Here is an 18,666-nt window from a genome sequence, read left to right as displayed (position 1 = left end):
TTTCACCAGAAAAAAAAGGAACAAAGCACACCATGTTACAAACAAGATTTTATTTGTATTTTACATTTTTTCTTAGAGTGAACAAGATTAAAATTTCACAATTAGCTGGGAGCCAAGTGAATTTCTCTTAAAATGTAGTGTAGAAAATGGACAGGAGATCACATCAAAATTACACACAAACACACAAAATGACATAAAAGCAGCCAAAACTGTTCTGTTTGAATACAAAGTACTCTTGTCCAGTCTTAAAACAATGGCATGTGAATGTTATTAACAAGATTTACATATAAAATTATTATTGATTAATATATTAGCATTTTCCTTCGGTACCCCTCAAAGAGAAATTAACAGTGTAGCAACAAAAAAAAGAAGCTTAACTGCATGGAAAGTTAACATCAGGTAGTAAGAGCCACGTCTACATGAACTTATCAATGAACGTATGAATCAATATAACAACAGAAAGCAACGCCTATTATGAAGGTAAATCCGTAGCAAAATTTATTTTGCTAGTACAAGAACCTAATTTAACCCTCATGTTGTCCTCGGGTCAAATTTGACCCGTTTTCAAAGTTTTTTATGTTAGAAAAAATATGGGATGTCGAAATAAGCGCACAGAATGTAAAACAAAAAATAATATGAAATATTAAAACTAAATAAACCCAAACACCAGGAGAAAACGTCGGAACAAAACGACAAAATGTCAGATAAAGCGATATCAATTTTGAAATAAGTGACCAAAACGTTGAAAACCCCCCCCCCCCCAAAAAAACACACTAAAACTAAAAACATTGAGATAGGGACAACAAAAGTGTTTGTTTTCATGTTTGACGGGAAGACAACACAAGGGTTAAGAGACAACTATGTAAAATGGTAATACTAAGTTGTAAAAGAAGTTTACTGTCTACACTGCATACTCGTAAATAAGTCAACAGATTCAGCTATTTTCTGGCTCTTGTGAATGGTGATTGCACATAGGTAAAATGTTTTTTTAAAAAGGTATTACAACAAACAGAGAACCAATCAGAATCTACATCGTTATCGTGTATTTGTTTGTATAATGCATGTGATTTTTGGAGTTGGCAGGCTGCTTTGATCAAACTCAGCTGTTGCTGTTTGGAAGTCTACAGACTGAAGCCGGACATGGTGATGTGCTGAGCGTTGTTTCTTGCATCAAAGTACGAGGTGTCGGTTTCGTTCTCTGGCTGAGGGATGAAAGGCATCGGCTGGTTCTGCAGGTTGTCCCAGTCCAGGCCCTCAAACAGGGGGTGACGCCTGAGCTCTGGTGGATGTTCAAGTAAAAATAATTAGAAACACACTAGATTTACTTACAACAGGCCAATATTAGCGTTTTATTATCAGCGATTCCCTGATTACGGCTACCTAAAAAAGGTTAAAATCCTTTTTTTAACCACATAAATTCGAGCAAAGTTCTCATACATAATTTTAAAAAAAATGGTCAGACAATAAAACATAGGCCTGCTGTGTTGAAATAAACATCACTAGTGTAAAAAAGTAGATTTAGTTGTTAGTTGTGTACTCTATATTATATCAGGTGTGTTTTAATGTTTGCCACACCAGAAAGTCGTATTGATAGATTGGTTGGATTAGGAACTTCAACAATTAAAACGGTGCACTTTGTCGATCACTTGGACTCACTTAATCAATGGCTTTTCTAATGAATTACATGAAGGTCTGAGGACCAACGTTTTAAATTCAGAAATAAAAAATAAAAAAAACTGAAAAGTGGTCCACACCCTTTAGACCAGCTCGTTTTGTCATGTCCATGGTCAGGAGGATTTCAATCGCATTTCTTGAGTTTACAGACAGTTCCTCTTCTTCCTCAGGCCAGGGAATATCTAAAATTGTTAACAGCGAGGTGGTAAAAGAAGCAACAAAAGCATGTCATTAATATTATCCATTAACCATTTGCTCAACTAAAACTGTAATATGTTATGGCAGGCTTTATACATATTTGTTTAACATGTTTTAGAGCATTTTGTGGTTTAGGTTTGGATGCTCCTGTAAAAGACAACCAAACCCACCTCTGTTGAGAATATTCTGGAAGACCAGGTGAGGCAGCTCGTCGTTGAAAGGTGGCACACCTGTGAGGAACTCGAAAAGACACACACCTAGCGCCCACCAATCCACCATGCAGTCTGAATGGAAGCAAAAGAAAGGTCACATTTCATACAGCTGCTGCAGCGGCTTCGAACACCACAGTTTTCCCTGCGATTCCTGTTAGAGTGCACTGATTGTACTGCGGTGGCAGAAGCAGGGACTAAGTTAGGCTGAGGATGGAGGGATGGAATTTCTGGCTATACACTTCATTCTACCTGTAGGTGAATGAAACAGGCCCGAGACATCTGTCATTACCAATCACACTGTCATCTTGCAAATACAATTAAATACGTCACACACGTCCTGTGATATTTGTGACTAGCATGGTAGTTTTAAATGACGGCAAGGATTTAAAACTACATTTCTCACAATGATCTATGGTTGAGTTCAGAAAGACACTTGACAGCCGATGAATAAATACTGCCACAGGATCGTTCGTGTCACAGACCGTCTGTTAATAAATTCACATAAATACACGCATGGGGCGACTGACAGGAAACGCTGCCTTCAGCGTGTTAACATTTGAATGAATAACAGCACGTCAGACCAATAGGTTATTATTAGATGACATTTTGCAGTTGCTAAATATAAAAAAAAATAAAGCCAGTGCCATAGCACATTGACTAGGTGCCACAATTACCCAAAATCTACAGATTTTAAGAGCAGAAAAGTCCTATTGTCCAGTTAAAAGCACATCAGCCTGATTCCCCCAGCTGTTAACAATGGTGTTAGCTTAATGTTAGAAGACGATCCCATTTTTTTAGCCTTTATAATCACACAGTTAAAATGTTGCCCCCTTCCCTTCTGATCAGGCCCATAGTTTGTTCACTAATCCAAGGGGCAGAAACAGAACCAGTGGGGAAAGGAGAATGGGGAAAGAATCAGCTCATTTCCTCTAGCGTATTAGCAGGCTGGGTGAACATGCAAGCTCGCTTGCACAGACAGCGATAACACTATAAACTTACCACACTGACGACTTCCTGAAACTCAAAGAGAAGGCCTGTCATAGGGACTACAATGTCAACCATCCAATGTCAATACCATAAGAATGTGTTGGGCTATTTCTGTGTTGTTGTGGTTGTCATGGTGCATGGAATTCTGCATTCCCTATCTTACCATGCGGTTTTCCCAAGAGAAGCTCTGGAGCCAAATAGTCAGGAGTTCCTAAAATGGGTGCGCCCTCAACAGGCAGTGCACCCCTTCTGACACTCTTAGGGGTCCTGAAAGGGGTGCAAGTGGTCGACATGGGCTGAGGAGTCTGATGCGAGAAGGGAATAAAAGGAAACGTGAAAAATGTTATAAAAGAAAAAGAAAAAAATGTAATCAAAAACTGCACAATGTGTAATGTAATCCAACTACCTTAAATTAATAACCGTTGTGGCATTTATGTCAATTACAATGTAATACACCACAATCTATGTGGTGAAAGTTGTAAGTTGAATCACCACCACTCTGAAACATTTTTGTTTTTAAAGGTCCCATGGCATGAAAATGTCACTTTATGAGGTTTTTTAACATTAATATGCGTTCCCCCAGCCTGTCTATGGTCCCCAGTGGCTAGAAATGGTGATAGGTGTAAACCGAGCCCTGGGTATCCTGCTCTGCCTTTGAGAAAATGAAAGCTCAGATGGGCCGATCTGGAATCTTGCTCCTTATGAGGTCATAAGGAGGAAGGTTACCTCCCCTTTCTCTGCGTTGCCCGCCGAGAGAATTTGGCCCACCCATGAGAAAGAGAGAGACATCATGGCTTTCAAATGAGCAAAGTGGCAGTTGGTCAAGGCCACACCCCTACCCTCCACCTTGCCAACCCCCCCCCTCTCCTCCTCAATAGCATTTAAAGCTACAGACACAGAAATGGCACATACTGAGGAAAGCTCATTGTGGGACTGGCTCTAGTGGCTGTAATTCTGCACCAAGGCTGAATTTCGGGAAAGAGACTTGAGATACAGTATTAGGGGACCACTAAGGTCTATATAAAAGCATCCAAAGAGCACCATGTCACGGGACCTTTAAAGACCTTTCAAGCTTCACGACCCAAGATAACTTCTGTGCACAAAAGACTACAAGTCTACAACCAGTCTAATGGCTCTGTGAGGCTGCTTTGAATGAGGAGTCCTACAACTGTACAGCCAACGCAAAACCTTGTTTAAACTGTGTCTTCATATGCGTACCTGATAGAGTGAGCTGTTGGAGCTGGGTCTTTTTTGCACTGGTGTTGCATTGCCAGACGCAGAGTGATAAGAAGCGGCTGTGGACATGTCCATAGCCTCAACAGAACCCACGCTAAATCGGGACATCCCTGATGTGTTGGAGCGGTTAATGGAGCTACAGTAGCTACGGAAAGCTACAACATTTCGCGGCTTGAGGAATGAGGAGGACTGTGCCAGATCAGGGAGCGGGTTAAGGAAGGAGCACTGAGATCCTCCCCGGCTAAAGTGACCAAGTTTGGGTGTTCCAGTGTTAACAGCAGAGGGAGTTTGTGGGAGTGATTCAGTGATGGACACGTCTTTGTTTTCCTTTTGTTGCTCGGGTGATGCTAAATTCCGGTTTATTGAACATTCGCTTGGCTTGAGCGATGCACGGCTGTCGATAGTGAGAGATGTTTCATGCATAGACCCGTCAGAGTCGAGGCTCAAGCTCCTGCAAATGTCACCGTTCCCAGCTAGTGGTGATGTGAAACTTGAACGTGACAGGTCCTTGGCTTCGTCTTCAAACACGTCCTCTGTTAAATCCTCCAGTTCACTAAACAGGATTTTGGCCACAGCAATGGGACTGGAGCGCTTTGGGATCTGGTCTTCAGTTGACCCAATCCTCTCAGTGGAGACCATGAAGTCACCTATTTGGATGGTTGAAAACGTCCCAGTCAGGCCAGTGTGAAACCTCATAGTCTCTTCTGGAATCTCGTAGCATCTCTCATAGATTGCATTACTCTTCTTGGCTTGGATCTCCAGAGGTACGGGGCTTCTCCCAACGTCAGAAAATTTTCTCTTTGCGGATGAGGCTGATAGACAAGAATCATCCAGAGCTGTGGACCCCAGTTTGTTGGTGTGAAGACTCTTTTCTGCAAGATGGTGTGGATCTGACACAACGCTCGTGGCCCCGGCAGAGAAGCCAAAGGTGGCCAGTTTTGTGGGCGCACCGTCTTGTTTGAGCCCTTTGGACTCAGAATGCAATTCCCCCATCTGCTCATTTTCTTTCTGAAGAAGAAAGATAAAAGAAAATCCGTTTTCACAATAAGGAATGAACAAATCTCAAAAGGTCAGTATAGGAACTGAGGATGGCAAATTTCAATGAATTATTTTTTAAAGAAAATCAAATTCCAATCCTTTTTGTTTATGGTATCCGCTTACATCTGCACCAGTATGTTGCATGTCCTCACATTCCCACAGTGGACTGATGCCACCTTCAGTGTCGGTGGTGCTGCATACACTCATCGTCTCACACCTCTTCCTGATCTTCAACAGTTTGGTGGTCAGATTTTTAGACAGGTTATGAGGGCTAAAGACAACATTGTTGGGTCCTGTAGAGATAATACAGATAAACCAAAACTGTTAAAACACATTCTCAATGTCAAGATCTCACTAGGAAGCTAAACTACGCACCAGCCTTTTATAAAGTCCTTGCATAACCAGTGAGTCCACGAGGTTAATGAATGATGGGAAAAAGCCAAGGTGGATATCTATAATGACCTGTAACCCGAAGAACCGGAGAGGACCGCTGATCTTTTTTCTTCATCAAGGGAGAACCAAGAGAGCTATTCTTCTGTTTTATTCTGCCGCAGGACATGGAACTGGACACAGCAGATGTACTGCAGTGACGCTTGGCTTCTCCTGCAGGTGAATTCTGTGTTTGATCAAAATCAAGGAAGAGTCATTATTCAACACCAAATATGCATACATACAGCATGCGATTAGGGCATTTCTCCATGCAAAATTATATAAATTCACTTACAAATCCAATGGCACTGATTAAGGAGAGGACTTGACCCGGAGTGCGGAAGTAATCTTTGTTTGGTTTAGCCAAGGATGGAGTAGTAAGGATATCCATAAGACTCAGCTCTGATAGAGAGTACAGTCATAAAATAAAGGGAAATGTTAGTAACATTACAAGTGGTAATGGTCACACGTTGTTCAGGTGTTAAGCTGATGGGACTCGTACCTCTGTCAAGCTTGACTTTAGAAAGGCCGAAGTCTGTCAGTTTGATGTGACCTTTGTTGCATATGAGCATGTTGTCTGGCTTCAAGTCCCTAAAAAGTTATAATTCAGGTAAATGTCCAGGTCACACAATCAATCTCACCCTCACCCAAAGATGAATCAATCAACCTAAAGAAACTGTATCAAAGTACCTGTGGATTATACCATGTCGGTGGAGGTAGTCCAAAGCTAGTGCAACCTCTGAAATGTACTTTACAGACATATCCTGGTCGAAATACCCATAGATGTGAAGCAGAGATTTGACATCTCCACCAATGAGGTATTCCATTACCTGTAAAAAAAAAAAAAAAAAAAAAAACAACATGAAAATAATACTTACAATAATGTTAATGTAAATGTGTTTTGTGCAAGTGCCATTTTTTGTTTCTGGTGTTACCAGATAGATCTTGGTGGCTGTCTGAAGGGAGTAAAACAGGTGAACCACGAAGGGGCTTTTGCTCAAAGCAAGTGCATCTCTCTCCGCCTTCATCTGGCCCATCATATTTTTATCAACCATGTCTGCTTTCTTTGTCATCTAAAGAAAAGAAGAGTGGATATTTGCAACTTAAAATAGTCTAATTAACTGATTTAAAGTTGTCAAAGACCAAACCGACTTACTTTAATGGCATATAATCGCGAATTGCACTTCTTCCGTGCAAGGTAAACCTTGCCAAAAGCTCCGCGGCTGATGGGCTTCAAAATGAGGAAATCCTCGATTGAAGGCGGTTTAGGAGTATCCACCGATTTATCATTTCTACTGGAGTCGTGCTTTTCATCTGCGTCCATTGTACTGCTGTTTTTAAAATGAGGAATTGGGTTGCGTCTGTAACAGCCAGCTAGGTCAGAGTAAACATTGCGTGTCTAAACAACAATCTCGGGTTTGTTTTGAAATTTTGAATTGACTGTCGGTTCGGTTCTTTCGCGGGGTCCTCTGAACTTCCGTTCCGTTTAGTTATTCAACTAACTGCCTGTGTGTAAATCCCTGAGGTTGTTCATTTTAGCTGTCAAATTACCAAGTGTATTACCATCAGTCACAATTAGGGCTAAGGGAACGATTGTATATTTAATATGTAAATATGTTTTTTGAATTGTGTTTTTTTTCTTTGTCCATCTATATCGTTTTGACATTTTAATTTTGATCAGGCAGTAAGTAGTAGAAGTACATGTATAAATTGTGTAATACCAGCCAAGCGTACGTTTCCTGAAGGGCACGTAACTGGAAAATGAGAATATTTATTTTTGTCATATATATGTTAAGCACGTTTAATTTAATTTTAATAAACTCGTGGTTTGAGATCCACAAATGATGTAATGACGCAGGCTGCACCCGGTAGTACTTCGACATGACGTCATATTGTAGTCCATTTGACCTCAGATGCCGGAGAATCCATTTGCTGTTATTTAGCTAAGCTGCTGAAAGTTGTGTAACAAGGGAAACAAAAAGGACACCACTCCCGGGAGGACTCGTTCATTTGAGTTATATAGAGGGTCTCTCCTCACACATTAACACCCCCAACTCCTAATTTTGAGTTATCATTCGGCAAAAATGTTTTCACTGTCAACGTGTTTTCAGCCACAGCAGGTAACGTAAAGCCGACCGGATAGCATATTTTTGATTATTAAGCTAGCTAATGTGTGCTCCTCTGACAACGTACAGCTATATGTTTTAGTTATAAAGTAAGCGTTGCCGGGAAGGGACTGTTATGGGAGCAATGATAATATCTGTCTATCGTTGTTTATGTCATGTCTTCGCTTCTTGTCAATGACAACCTAGCTCGGCTAATGTTAGCATTATTCTTCATAATCAGCCCATGCATACGTCACGTTGTCGTAGCAGCAGCAAGATCCGACACGTACAGCGAGCTCTGTACGTGCGGTTTCTCTCATGACGTCACCATCTGATATGTCTCTGAAGAGCCAGGCTTTGAGTAAATTGAAGGGTGCTAACTTAATTTTGAGTTTAGGTTAAATAACTGGTACACGTCTGACGAATGTGGGCCATACTTTTCTCTGATTGGCGAAAACAGAGTAGAGTCAGCGAATAACACTCCGACCTCACTGTCTGGACGTTTCACATAAAATCCAGAAAATCTGAAATCCCTTTCTAGACATTAACTTATGTAAGTGTTTAGTACATAATACACATTCAAAGAAAGGTTGTACATCTCATCATGTGTTAAAAAGACTCTGTTTATGTATCTGCCAGATGATAGTGCCCCTCAGCCAGCTCATCAATGCCCTCCACTCTCTGAAGAACTCAGCCACAGCTTCAGTCCAGGCCCTGCACAAAGATTTCATTCCAGAGCACAGTTCATATCTAAAAGAGGTGAGACGGACGCCACACAGGTACATGACATGATTGATACAGGACATCATCATCAATGACTTTGGTCTGAACTCTGAACTTGAATGTCTTCACATGCAGATTACTTTTTTTTTTTTTTTTACTTTGTTGGTAATGCAAGACATAATTAAAAATCGTACTGAATGTTAGTTATGTTGGACAACCTACTGGGCTCTTTTCAGGAGGCTTACACACATGAAGCCAGACAAATCACACATGAATGAATTTTACTGAATCTTTACTGAAGCTGTTTGAAATGTGATTTTCATCATTTATCATAAAAAGGTTTTCCTGCAGAAAAAAAAAAAATTGTAAATAAGGTGAAGGATGCACAATCTTAACCAGGGCCAGATGGAATCTGCCAACGTAGAATCCCGCAGATTTTTTTTTATTAAACGCAGAATGTTAACTCATCTTCACCACAAGCAGAATGGCACGAGCAGTTTTTGTTTTTTTAATTTTACACTAGCCGAGAAATGTATTCTCAAGCCTACCAGTACCTGTCATGTTGTCTTATTTCATGTGCAAACAAATGATTTTGCACATCCCACAGTAGTGAAGCAGGTCTATCTCACTGTGTTCATTTCTATATCTCCGAAAAAGTGAGTATGTTTTTCAAAAGCCTCTAAAAATCCACATGCACGCAATGATCGATTTAGAAAAGGGTAAATAACCTTATTTTGCTATTCTCCCTTTCTTCACAGCCCAGTGTGAGTCTGAGGGATCTTGGCCTGTCGGAGATCAGGGCGAGTCAGCTGGATGAGCTGGTCAGCAGGTTACTGCCGATCCCCGGGCCAGAAGAACCTCCCGCTGTTCCTTCCATATGGAGGTCGAGTCACGTTTCTTCAGACAGCTTCTTTCACAACAAGCATGGTGAGCAGCTCAGGCTTCCCAGCTTTATTGTTCTCTAAGAACATCTTACTTTATCAAAAGCTGTCGAATCTGAGACAATTCAGTTACTTTAGAAAGCTAATTTGAGGGTGCCTGGGTAGCTCACCTGGTAGAGTGGGCACCCATATATATAGGGGTTTACTCCTCAACGCAGCAGCCACGGGTTTGACTCCGACCTGCCTTTTGCCGCATGTCATTCCCCCCTCTCTCTCCCCTTTCAAGTCTAAGCTGTCCTATACAAATAAAGGCCTAAAATGCCCAAAAAATAATCTTTAAGAAAAAAGAAAGCTAATTTGACACATTTGTCAATGTCACATTTGTACTTTTTGTCTGACAGGGTTTTCACACAGAAGGTTGGGTGTTTTTGGCTCCCCAATATTCCACAGACAATACCACAGTCCTCTAAAAGGAGCGTGCTCAGAGCTACAATTCTTGCCCGGTAAGAAACCGACTTTGAATACTTAAACTGCTGTGTGTTAAGTTATGTATGCGTATGAATGGCTTGACATTTGTGTGTCTATTTTTAGTATGGATCCAGAGTCGGGGTTTCAAGACACTTAAATCAAGGACCAGACGGACGGAGTCTGGTTATGACGGTCCGGTAGAATCCGAGGCCTACACACCAGCCTTCATGAAGGTCAGCAGTTCAGATTAGTGGGACCTGTTGGAAGGCACTCTGTGTTACCAAAATAATTTAAGGGGTGGTGAATTTTGAAGCTTTCCAACCAACTCTCCCTACATTTCTCTCCCAGGGATTTCTTCAGAGGGAAAAGGCACCAGAAGCCCAGTCACTGGACGAACTGCTGAAACAAAGGCACCTTCCAGATAACCAGCAGGAAGCTTTCAAGACGGGGTTCACTGAGGGGTTCATGAGGTCTCAGGCCTTCACTCAGAGAACACAAGGCATGTTGCTCACTTACTTATAGGGATGCACCGAATCCAGGATTCGAGTTCGGATTCGGCAGAATATTGGGCTTTTTGACGGGGTTCGGTATCCGCCAGAACATAAGAATTTTTTTTCCACCCAAACCCTACCTTGGCACTACGCACGCTACGCTGGTCGACGTAATGGCGCCGCTGTTGATTACGGGAAGGTGTTTACGTAGGAGGACCGTTCGATGCAGTAGGCTGTGGGAAAGTGAAAATGGAACTCATGAGCAGAAAAAGTGTTTGTTTGGCAGTACTTTCAGTCAAAAGAAGGCCAGCTACATGTTCAATCTGCAATGCCGATTTGTCTTGTGGTGGCAAGGACCCTAAACATTACACAACACCGCTGCTGTTAAAACATTTGCGTATGAAACATCCGAAAGAATACGAGTTGTGCATGAAGGAATCTACAGACAGCAGCCAAAATGCAGCAACTTCAGCTACAGCAAAGGAAGGACAGTCACAGACAGTGCCTCTCCCGGGCTGTCAGCCGCTCTCTCAGCAAATGAGTCTCCCTACAGTGGGAGCGGAGCGACCGAACGGTCGTTAGCTAACGTTAGCTTTCTAATTTCACCCACCCAACATGCCTTCATCATACGCTGGTTAGCGAAGATTTGCCAAACAAAATAGTCACTCATCTGGCAATAGCGATGTGCTTTCCTACGATGTGGAAAGAGCGTGTGAATTCAACATTAAGTTGTTACATTTAACTGTTTTAGAGGCTGTGGACGTTGTTTACTTCATTAAGGTGTTTACTGTGTTAATGGACTGAGGATGGGAGTAAGATTCAGTATTCGGTTTCGGATTTGGCAGAATCTTAACCAGTGGATTCGGTATTAGGCCGAATCCCAAAAATCTGGATTCGGTGCATCCCTACTTACTTAGCCTTCAGGCACTACTATTATCATGGATGGGAACCTTATATAATTAAAGGATTCCCTGGTAGTCAGTATTAACAGTTGTACCAGGTTTCTTTGGGTGGCAGTGCCGAGGTAAAACACAGAGATCCTATGATTGACACCAAGAACTTCTATCTAATCTTTGTCTGTGCTCTGTTTGACAGCCTCGCTGAGGAGAACCAGGATTATCCTGTTGGCCCTTCTACTTCTTGGTATTTATGGCTTGTCAAGAACCCCGTTTCTCTCGGGTAAAGGCTCCTTTTCTGATGCTGGTTTGTTTCAGTCTTTATTCTTTCCTATGCTTGCAAATCAAGTCATTATCGCCCTACGTGCACACTGCAAATAGAACAAAGCTTGTTAGAGCCTCCAAAGATGTCAAAGAAGTGTTTTACTTGAGCCTGTTTCAGCTTAAATATTTGATATGTTTTAATGTGTACCTTTTTAAGGTAATGCCTTACAGTATAGCTGATAAGACATATCTTTCTTTCAGTGTGCTTGTAGAGTTTGACTGATTATTCTGCTGCATACCACTGTGTAGTAATACTTTATCAATATCGGCTATGTATGTTTTCATGTATATAATACTTGGAATTGATAATTGTATAAAAGCAGCATACATTTGGATCTTTATATTTACATATATATGTGCTGCAGTAAGCATATTGTAAGCAGCAGTTATAGTGTGACTGGCGTTACTATAGTGAACCAGTTGTTTTGGGGATTTCACAGTGAGGTTCCGCACCACATCTGGTCTTGACTCAGCAGTCGACCCCATCCAGATGAAGAATGTGACATTTGATCACGTCAAAGGAGCAGAGGAGGCGAAGAATGAATTACAAGATGTTGTGGATTTTCTCAAGAACCCCGAGAAATTTACTGTTCTGGGTGGAAAGCTGCCTAAAGGTATTTCATATTTTGTTCCATTTCATCCGTTTTCATTGTCCAGGAAAATAGCCTGATGCAAAAGTTTGGCAATTCTAAAAACATTTTTTTTTATATGCAGCTATTTTATGCTAAGTTGTTTCCTTTCATCCTCTCAGGGATCCTCCTTGTTGGTCCACCAGGCACAGGAAAGACTCTGTTAGCACGGGCTGTGGCTGGGGAGGCTGACGTGCCTTTCTACTACGCCTCCGGATCAGAGTTTGATGAGATGTTCGTGGGTGTTGGTGCGAGTCGAATCAGGAACCTTTTCAGTAAGTTTACTGGATGTGAAGAAATGTTAGTAACCAGTGAGGTTGAGGATGTATCCAAACAACTACAATCTTCCCCTTTTTTTTTGGTGGTTTGCAGAAGAGGCAAAAGCTAACGCTCCTTGTGTTATCTTCATTGATGAGTTGGACAGCGTTGGCGGAAAGAGGATTGAGTCTCCAATGCATCCCTATTCTAGACAAACCATCAACCAGCTGCTGGCTGAAATGGACGGGTCAGCGTTCTGCCTTTGTCATTTTGAAAACTGCATCGTGGAAAAGATAAATGTTGCTGTCAAGAACTTCTACTTCCCACGCTCAATGTTTTGGTATTTTACAGGTTTAAACCAAACGAGGGCGTCATCGTTATTGGTGCTACAAACTTTGCAGAGGCTTTGGACACGTATGTTTACATTTCACTTTTTTTTTTTTTTTTTCTTAGGCTTACATTTGCTTATTTAGGTAGTATACAGATTGTGGAATAAACAGTTTAAAATAAGCTGAAAAAATGTCAATCCCTATTCCCTACAATATATAGTTCATGTATACGCAACTGTTCAGCTGTGACCTTTACCCTCAGCTGGCTGTTTTTATCCGTGGCCTTGTCCTGGTTTCTGTGTTACAGAAGTCTGAATGGAACCATTTCATGTACACAAAAAAAAAAGAAAAGAAATCACTGACCCGTTTTATACCAACTACACTTAAACAATAGCCTGGGAAAACGCTGACGAACTTCCGGCAAATTTGACATTTGAGAGCCACCGAAGCGCAGCATCCCATTTATGCCGCTGTAGCTGCTACGTCACCTGGATCGTTGTGATTGGTTGAAGGACTATCCTACTGCGCCCAGAGGCATTTGAGCGGCGTCCGTTAGTGACGCCCCTTTGGAAATGGGCTGCTAATGAAGCTTGCCCAGACCCACTCTCAGTTACAATTGAGAAGGGTCTGGTGTCAGCCAGGCTACTTAAACAACTTAAAGTCATGCAGTGATGTTGTTTACACATTTGCACGGAAGTTAAGTTAATTAAAATGTGCTGTGCAGTGGTACATGTTCTGACATTTGCGCCCAGTGTTCATTTTCCAATTGTACAAGGACAGTGTTAAAATTTTAGTTTGAGTATCTGAAAATATACGTTGCTCTTCAGAAAAATCATATTTGATGAATATAATGCAATTAAAGCAGTAAAGGTAAGTTAGTTTAACAGAAGTTGAGTCAATGCAGTATGAATCTTAATAAATGCTGCTTTGCTGCTACTTTCCAGCGCTCTGGTGAGGCCAGGACGGTTTGACATGCAGGTGACGGTCCCTCGTCCCGATGTGAAAGGACGCACTGAAATTCTCAACTGGTACCTCTCAAAGATCAAAATAGACCCAGGTACGTCTCTGTGTCAAATATCCCAAAAATATGAAGGATTTTTTTTTTTTTTTTATTAAACTAATATCTCGGTAAGCAAATCTTTCAGGTCATGGTTATTACTGCACTCTTTATTTGTCATTCCCTTTTGTTAGTATTTCAGAAACGATTTCTAATTGGCAATTAATGTGATATTAGTGAGCGAATCCTGCACATTTTGCAGAAACATGAGCTCTCGTTATCAACTGAAATCATCTTAAAGCATTCAAAAGAGCACGCCTGTGAGAATACCTTTTTGTTTTTTCATTTCTGTAAAAGACACCATTGTCTCTTGAACACTGACCACCTTTTATTAAAGAAGGCCTTTTCTATTGTGTTGCTCTTTTCCAGCTGTGGAAGCAGAGATTATTGCCCGGGGCACGGTGGGCTTCACTGGGGCAGAGCTGGAGAACCTGGTCAACCAGGCCGCCCTGAAGGCAGCCATGGACGAGAAAGAGATGGTCACAATGAAGGATCTGGAGTTCGCTAAGGACAAGATCCTCATGGGTGAAAACACACACACACACACACACACACACACACACACACACACACACACACACACACACACACAGTTTAGATCTGCTCTGCACCCCTCACATCACATGGGACGGATTACCTAGACACACTCTAGTTAGGAGACAGGAAGAATGTCAAAGAGAGATGACATGAATGGGAGCCAATTAAAATCTGTTTAATCCCTTTTTTTTTAAGATTATTTTTTGGGGCATTTTAGGCCTTTAATTCCACAGGACAGATGAAGACATGAAAGGGGAGAGAGAAGGGGAATGACATGCAGCAAAGGGCCGCAGGTCGGAGTCGAACCCGCGGCCGCTGCGTCGAGGAGTAAACCTCCATATATGTGCGCCTGCTCTAACAACTGAGCTAACCGGCCACGTTTTAATCCCTTTTAATCCTTTTTATTTTGTCCTTTCCACACCAGGCCCTGAGAGGAAGAGTGTTGATATCGACAAGAAGAATAAGACCATCACAGCCTACCATGAGTCCGGCCATGCTATTGTTGCCTATTACACCAAAGATGCAATGCCCATCAATAAGGCCACCATCATGCCTAGAGGTCCAACTCTTGGCCATGTGAGCTCATCTCATACTCCTTTCCAGTACGGTTTAGGTAACTTTTAATGTGAAAACGTAACCCAAATCTAATTTCTGGCCTTTGTTTCTTTCCTCCAGGTGTCCATGCTCCCAGAGAATGACCGTTGGAGTGAGACAAGAGCCCAGCTGCTGGCTCAGATGGATGTCAGTATGGGCGGCCGAGTAGCAGAGGAGCTCATCTTTGGAGATGATAACATCACCACTGGTGCGGCGATCAAAGAACTTGATTTAATTGCTGTTTGGGTGTCAGTCCTGTTGTGCTATCAGCACCAGAAACGCTGTTAAAGAGAATATACTTCACCTGTATTCTAAAACCGTAACATTTAAAAAAGGTTTCTCAGAGCAGTGTTTGTAGTGCAAAATGCAAATGTGTGTGGTTTCAAAAGGATTCTGACAGACTGCTATCCTATGCTGGTATGAAACAAAAGTCTTTGTTTAAATGTATGAAATCAGAACAGTGAAATATTATAGTACACGTCTGATAATATTGACTGTATGCTTTGGTCGTTTGTGATACAGCATTAGTTTAAATTTCCTGCTATTGTTCATTTTAGGAGCCTCCAGTGACTTTGATGGAGCAACCAAAATAGCAAAAATGATGGTGACCAGGTTCGGCATGAGTGACAAGGTAACATTTAAAATTTGTGTGGTAAATGAGTGACCATTTGGATCCTTTTTGCTAACATAGATGACTGATAGATGAGGTGATGTTTTGGGGCCTTTATTGCTGTGGGGCTTGACCCTTTCTTTACACTATACACAACAAAATGTTTGCATGAAGCCACGTGTAAATGTTATTTTGAACATCATAGACTGGCACACTCATTTATTGTTAAGGTGGAATGAAAACCTGCAGTCCTTTAACATTACCAGAACATAGAATTACACAAAAGACAATGAAAATCTCTGTCTAACTCTGGGGGGGGAAAAAATCTCTCGCGGGAGTCGCAGCTTATAATGACCAGGAACGACAAGTGCCTAATGCACAGGAAGGTCTATTGTTCACTCAACCTAAGGATGTAATTTGTGTTTGATTGCAGCTTGGCGTCATGACCTACGGCGACGTGACCAAGCAGAGCCCCGAGACACAAGCTGCCATCGAGCAGGAAGTCAGGGCTTTACTGAAGGTGAGTTTCCCAACAGCACTCTCAAATTGACAAGTTTAATGTATCTCTTTCTTATTCAAATGTCTTCCTCTCTCATCCAGGACTCATACGAACGTGCTAAAAACATCCTCAAGACGTACAACAAGGAGCACAAGAAGCTAGCTGATGCCCTGCTCGCGTATGAAACTCTGAATGCCAAGGAGATCCAGATGGTGCTGGAGGGCAAATCATTGGACCAGCAGATACCTCAGTAGATATTTTTGACTCTTGTATCATGTATATATATGAAGCTGTGCACAGGGCTTTTGGAGGCCTTGTATTTCATTTGTTTGTAACCCTCTTTATTATCGATGTGAAGAAAAATGTGAAAAAAAATAAGTTTCACCCCTTTATAAACCTTTTTTTTTTTATTTCATTTGTCTTGCATTTCCTGTAGCAAAGACTTTTGGTTTCACAGTGATTTTAAAAGCACTCAGTTTAAATGAATAAAAATACATATTTGTTCTCCAGAAGTGTGTCTGCTACAGATGTTTGAGGTGTCATGAGGGGCTTCCTGTCCTCTACTCAATGACTAAATGACTTCTGTAGATGTTTTGATACATCAGTCATATTTGGCATAACAAGGTTATACAGTAAATGTATTAAGGTGAGATGAATGATTTCACATATGTCTATTGTCTCATTTTAAATGTGTACACACCGGTGAACACCATAGAACCTTAAAGTACCTCAATCTAGAATGTACCATCTGGCTGTAGCAAAGTACAGGTGATACCATCATTTTAGAGTTTTTTTCTCTAAATTATATATTTCAGTTGCATCTATTTTGTTTATTTATTTAAGTGCCCAAAGGTGTGTTCTTTTTCTGAAATTAGTGATCCTCACGCCCTATTGTAAGCCCACGTGTAGCTGATAAATGAGGGGAAATGTATGTATATACACACACACTATAAAACGTGTAAAAGGATTGGCTTTGTGCTTCTGTTTGTTCTTTGAGACAAAGCCATTGGAGCTCAAATAAAGGTTATCCTTACTCATGAATGTGTTGTTCAGTGCATGACTCAAATTAAACTTAACTTGCAATGACTGACTTTGGACACTTGGGGGCAGCACAACAAGCTGCTCTCAAAGCTTACATGGCCAATTATGTGTCAACAAGACAGTTCCTTATTTACATATCACATCAAACAGATACTAGCATTTATTTGGAGATGAATGGCTCCAGTATTCATTTTCACTTTGGTTCTCTTTTGGTCTATGCCAGCTTCGTGGTGAAATATCTGACTACATTAGTTGCCAAATGCTCCACTATGTTCTCCAGCTGCAGACTTGTCTGCTGTTGGTGCTGTACAAACACCTACTGGTCACAGTGGGTTTATCAGCCTTTTCCACTGAAAACAGCTGCCTGCTGCTGCTGGAAATAAGGTCAATGGTGGTTTAAAAAAATTGAAAGTTGCAGGTCTTAAAAACATTGAGTGGAGAGGACATGAAAACACTGTTAAGCTGAGGAGAACTGCAGAGTTGGGTGAGAATGCTCTGGTTTATCACTGAGTGACACATTTCACTCATAGTTGAAACATTTGTCAACATTCAGTAGGCCTACATTCAGACCCCATTCACTTTTAAGTTTCAGACCTGTGCTAAAATAAGATTAAATTATATCCCCCTACACTTAATGCACCACAATGACAAAGCACAAACAGGATTTGAGCATTTTTTGTGTGCAAATGTATTAAAAGAAGCAACATTGACATGTCACATTGACATAACCATTCAGACCTTTAACTCAGTACTTGGTTAAAGCACCTTGAGCAGCAATTAAAGCTTTAATTCTTCTGTACACCTGGATGTTGGATTTTCTGCCAGGCTTCCCTGCAGATCCTAAGTTTCTCAGGTTGAATGGGGACCGTCAGTTTATTTATTTATTTTTTTCACAACCTTCCCCAGATCCGAGCTTCAACACAGCCCTGTCTCTGAGCGCTGCCTAAAGTTCCTTCGACCACACGGCTTGGTTTTTGCTCTAATATGCACTTTCAGCTGTCAGTCCTTATATAGACAGGCGTTTGTGCCTTTCCAAATCACGTCCAATCAATTGAATTCACCACAGGTGGACTCCAATCAAGGTGTGGAAACGCCTCAAAGATGATCAAGAGAAATGGGAGGCACCTGAGCTAAATTTAAGTGTCAAAGTAAAAAGATGTCAGGGTCTGAATACTTAGGCTATGTCAATGTGATATTTCTGTTTTTTCTTAAAAAAAAAAATCTTAAACCCTGTTTCTGCTTTGTCATTATAGAATATTGAGTAAAGATTGATGAGTAAAAAAAAAATGAATTTAAACAATTTTAAAATAAGCCTGCAACATAATAAAATGTGTAAAAGTGAAAGGGTCTGGATACGTATGGATAAGTAATACAAATTAGACCAGCTTTAACATAATTAACACTGTCAAGACACATTGATTCATAAGGATGCATCTATCTGCAGATTCTG

At 41.2% G+C, this 18,666-nt stretch overlaps 2 protein-coding genes across 4 annotated transcripts; one reads left to right on the top strand and one right to left on the bottom strand.

Moving 5' to 3' along the window:
* Positions 1-35: 35 nt before the first annotated feature.
* Positions 36-7,254, bottom strand: mastl (microtubule associated serine/threonine kinase-like). Of its 2 annotated transcripts, XM_031297722.2 has the most exons (13): positions 6,931-7,254; positions 6,710-6,847; positions 6,465-6,604; positions 6,277-6,365; positions 6,070-6,176; positions 5,808-5,961; positions 5,469-5,638; positions 4,290-5,315; positions 3,235-3,376; positions 3,084-3,098; positions 2,043-2,156; positions 1,755-1,856; positions 36-1,279 (listed from the first exon to the last, which is right to left on the bottom strand). In XM_031297722.2, exons 1-13 carry the CDS (start codon positions 7,096-7,098, stop codon positions 1,122-1,124), a joined length of 2,523 nt encoding a protein of 840 aa, XP_031153582.1. In that variant the 5' UTR covers positions 7,099-7,254; the 3' UTR covers positions 36-1,121. The 2 variants fall into 2 exon arrangements, with proteins under 2 accessions (XP_031153582.1, XP_031153583.1); XM_031297723.2 differs by lacking the exon at positions 3,084-3,098 and having other exon boundaries at positions 6,931-7,253.
* A 385-nt stretch (positions 7,255-7,639) lies between these two features.
* On the top strand, positions 7,640-17,216 carry LOC116048574 (ATP-dependent zinc metalloprotease YME1L1). Of its 2 annotated transcripts, none has more exons than XM_031297726.2 (18): positions 7,640-7,894; positions 8,519-8,638; positions 9,361-9,529; positions 9,885-9,986; positions 10,075-10,184; positions 10,300-10,450; positions 11,538-11,621; positions 12,103-12,276; positions 12,414-12,566; positions 12,664-12,796; positions 12,901-12,963; positions 13,823-13,935; positions 14,305-14,460; positions 14,897-15,048; positions 15,148-15,274; positions 15,624-15,697; positions 16,110-16,196; positions 16,277-17,216. In XM_031297726.2, the coding sequence occupies exons 1-18, from the start codon at positions 7,859-7,861 to the stop codon at positions 16,427-16,429; spliced, it is 2,157 nt and encodes a 718-aa protein (XP_031153586.2). In that variant the 5' UTR covers positions 7,640-7,858; the 3' UTR covers positions 16,430-17,216. The 2 variants fall into 2 exon arrangements, with proteins under 2 accessions (XP_031153586.2, XP_031153584.2); XM_031297724.2 differs by having other exon boundaries at positions 11,538-11,645.
* Positions 17,217-18,666: the final 1,450 nt, after the last annotated feature.

This window comes from Sander lucioperca, chromosome 23 (assembly GCF_008315115.2).
Source record: "Sander lucioperca isolate FBNREF2018 chromosome 23, SLUC_FBN_1.2, whole genome shotgun sequence".
Classification (NCBI taxonomy): Eukaryota; Metazoa; Chordata; class Actinopteri; order Perciformes; family Percidae; genus Sander; species Sander lucioperca.
This window is presented reverse-complemented; position numbering and strand designations above follow the sequence as displayed.

What these genes read in the sequence shown, in the direction of transcription:
- mastl (XM_031297722.2), bottom strand. Translation starts at nt 7,098, where the DNA reads ATGGACGCAGATGAAAAGCACGACTCCAGTAGAAATGATAAATCGGTG. An exon ending in CGCGATTATATGCCATTAAA is followed by an intron (nt 6,848 to 6,930) that starts GTAAGTCGGTTT and finishes TCTTTTCTTTAG; the next exon opens with ATGACAAAGAAAGCAGACAT. An exon ending in CCAGAATATTCTCAACAGAG is followed by an intron (nt 1,857 to 2,042) that starts GTGGGTTTGGTT and finishes TAACAATTTTAG; the next exon opens with ATATTCCCTGGCCTGAGGAA.
- LOC116048574 (XM_031297724.2), top strand. Translation starts at nt 7,859, where the DNA reads ATGTTTTCACTGTCAACGTGTTTTCAGCCACAGCAG. An exon ending in ACAGTTCATATCTAAAAGAG is followed by an intron (nt 8,639 to 9,360) that starts GTGAGACGGACG and finishes CTTTCTTCACAG; the next exon opens with CCCAGTGTGAGTCTGAGGGA. An exon ending in TCGAATCAGGAACCTTTTCA is followed by an intron (nt 12,567 to 12,663) that starts GTAAGTTTACTG and finishes GGTGGTTTGCAG; the next exon opens with AAGAGGCAAAAGCTAACGCT.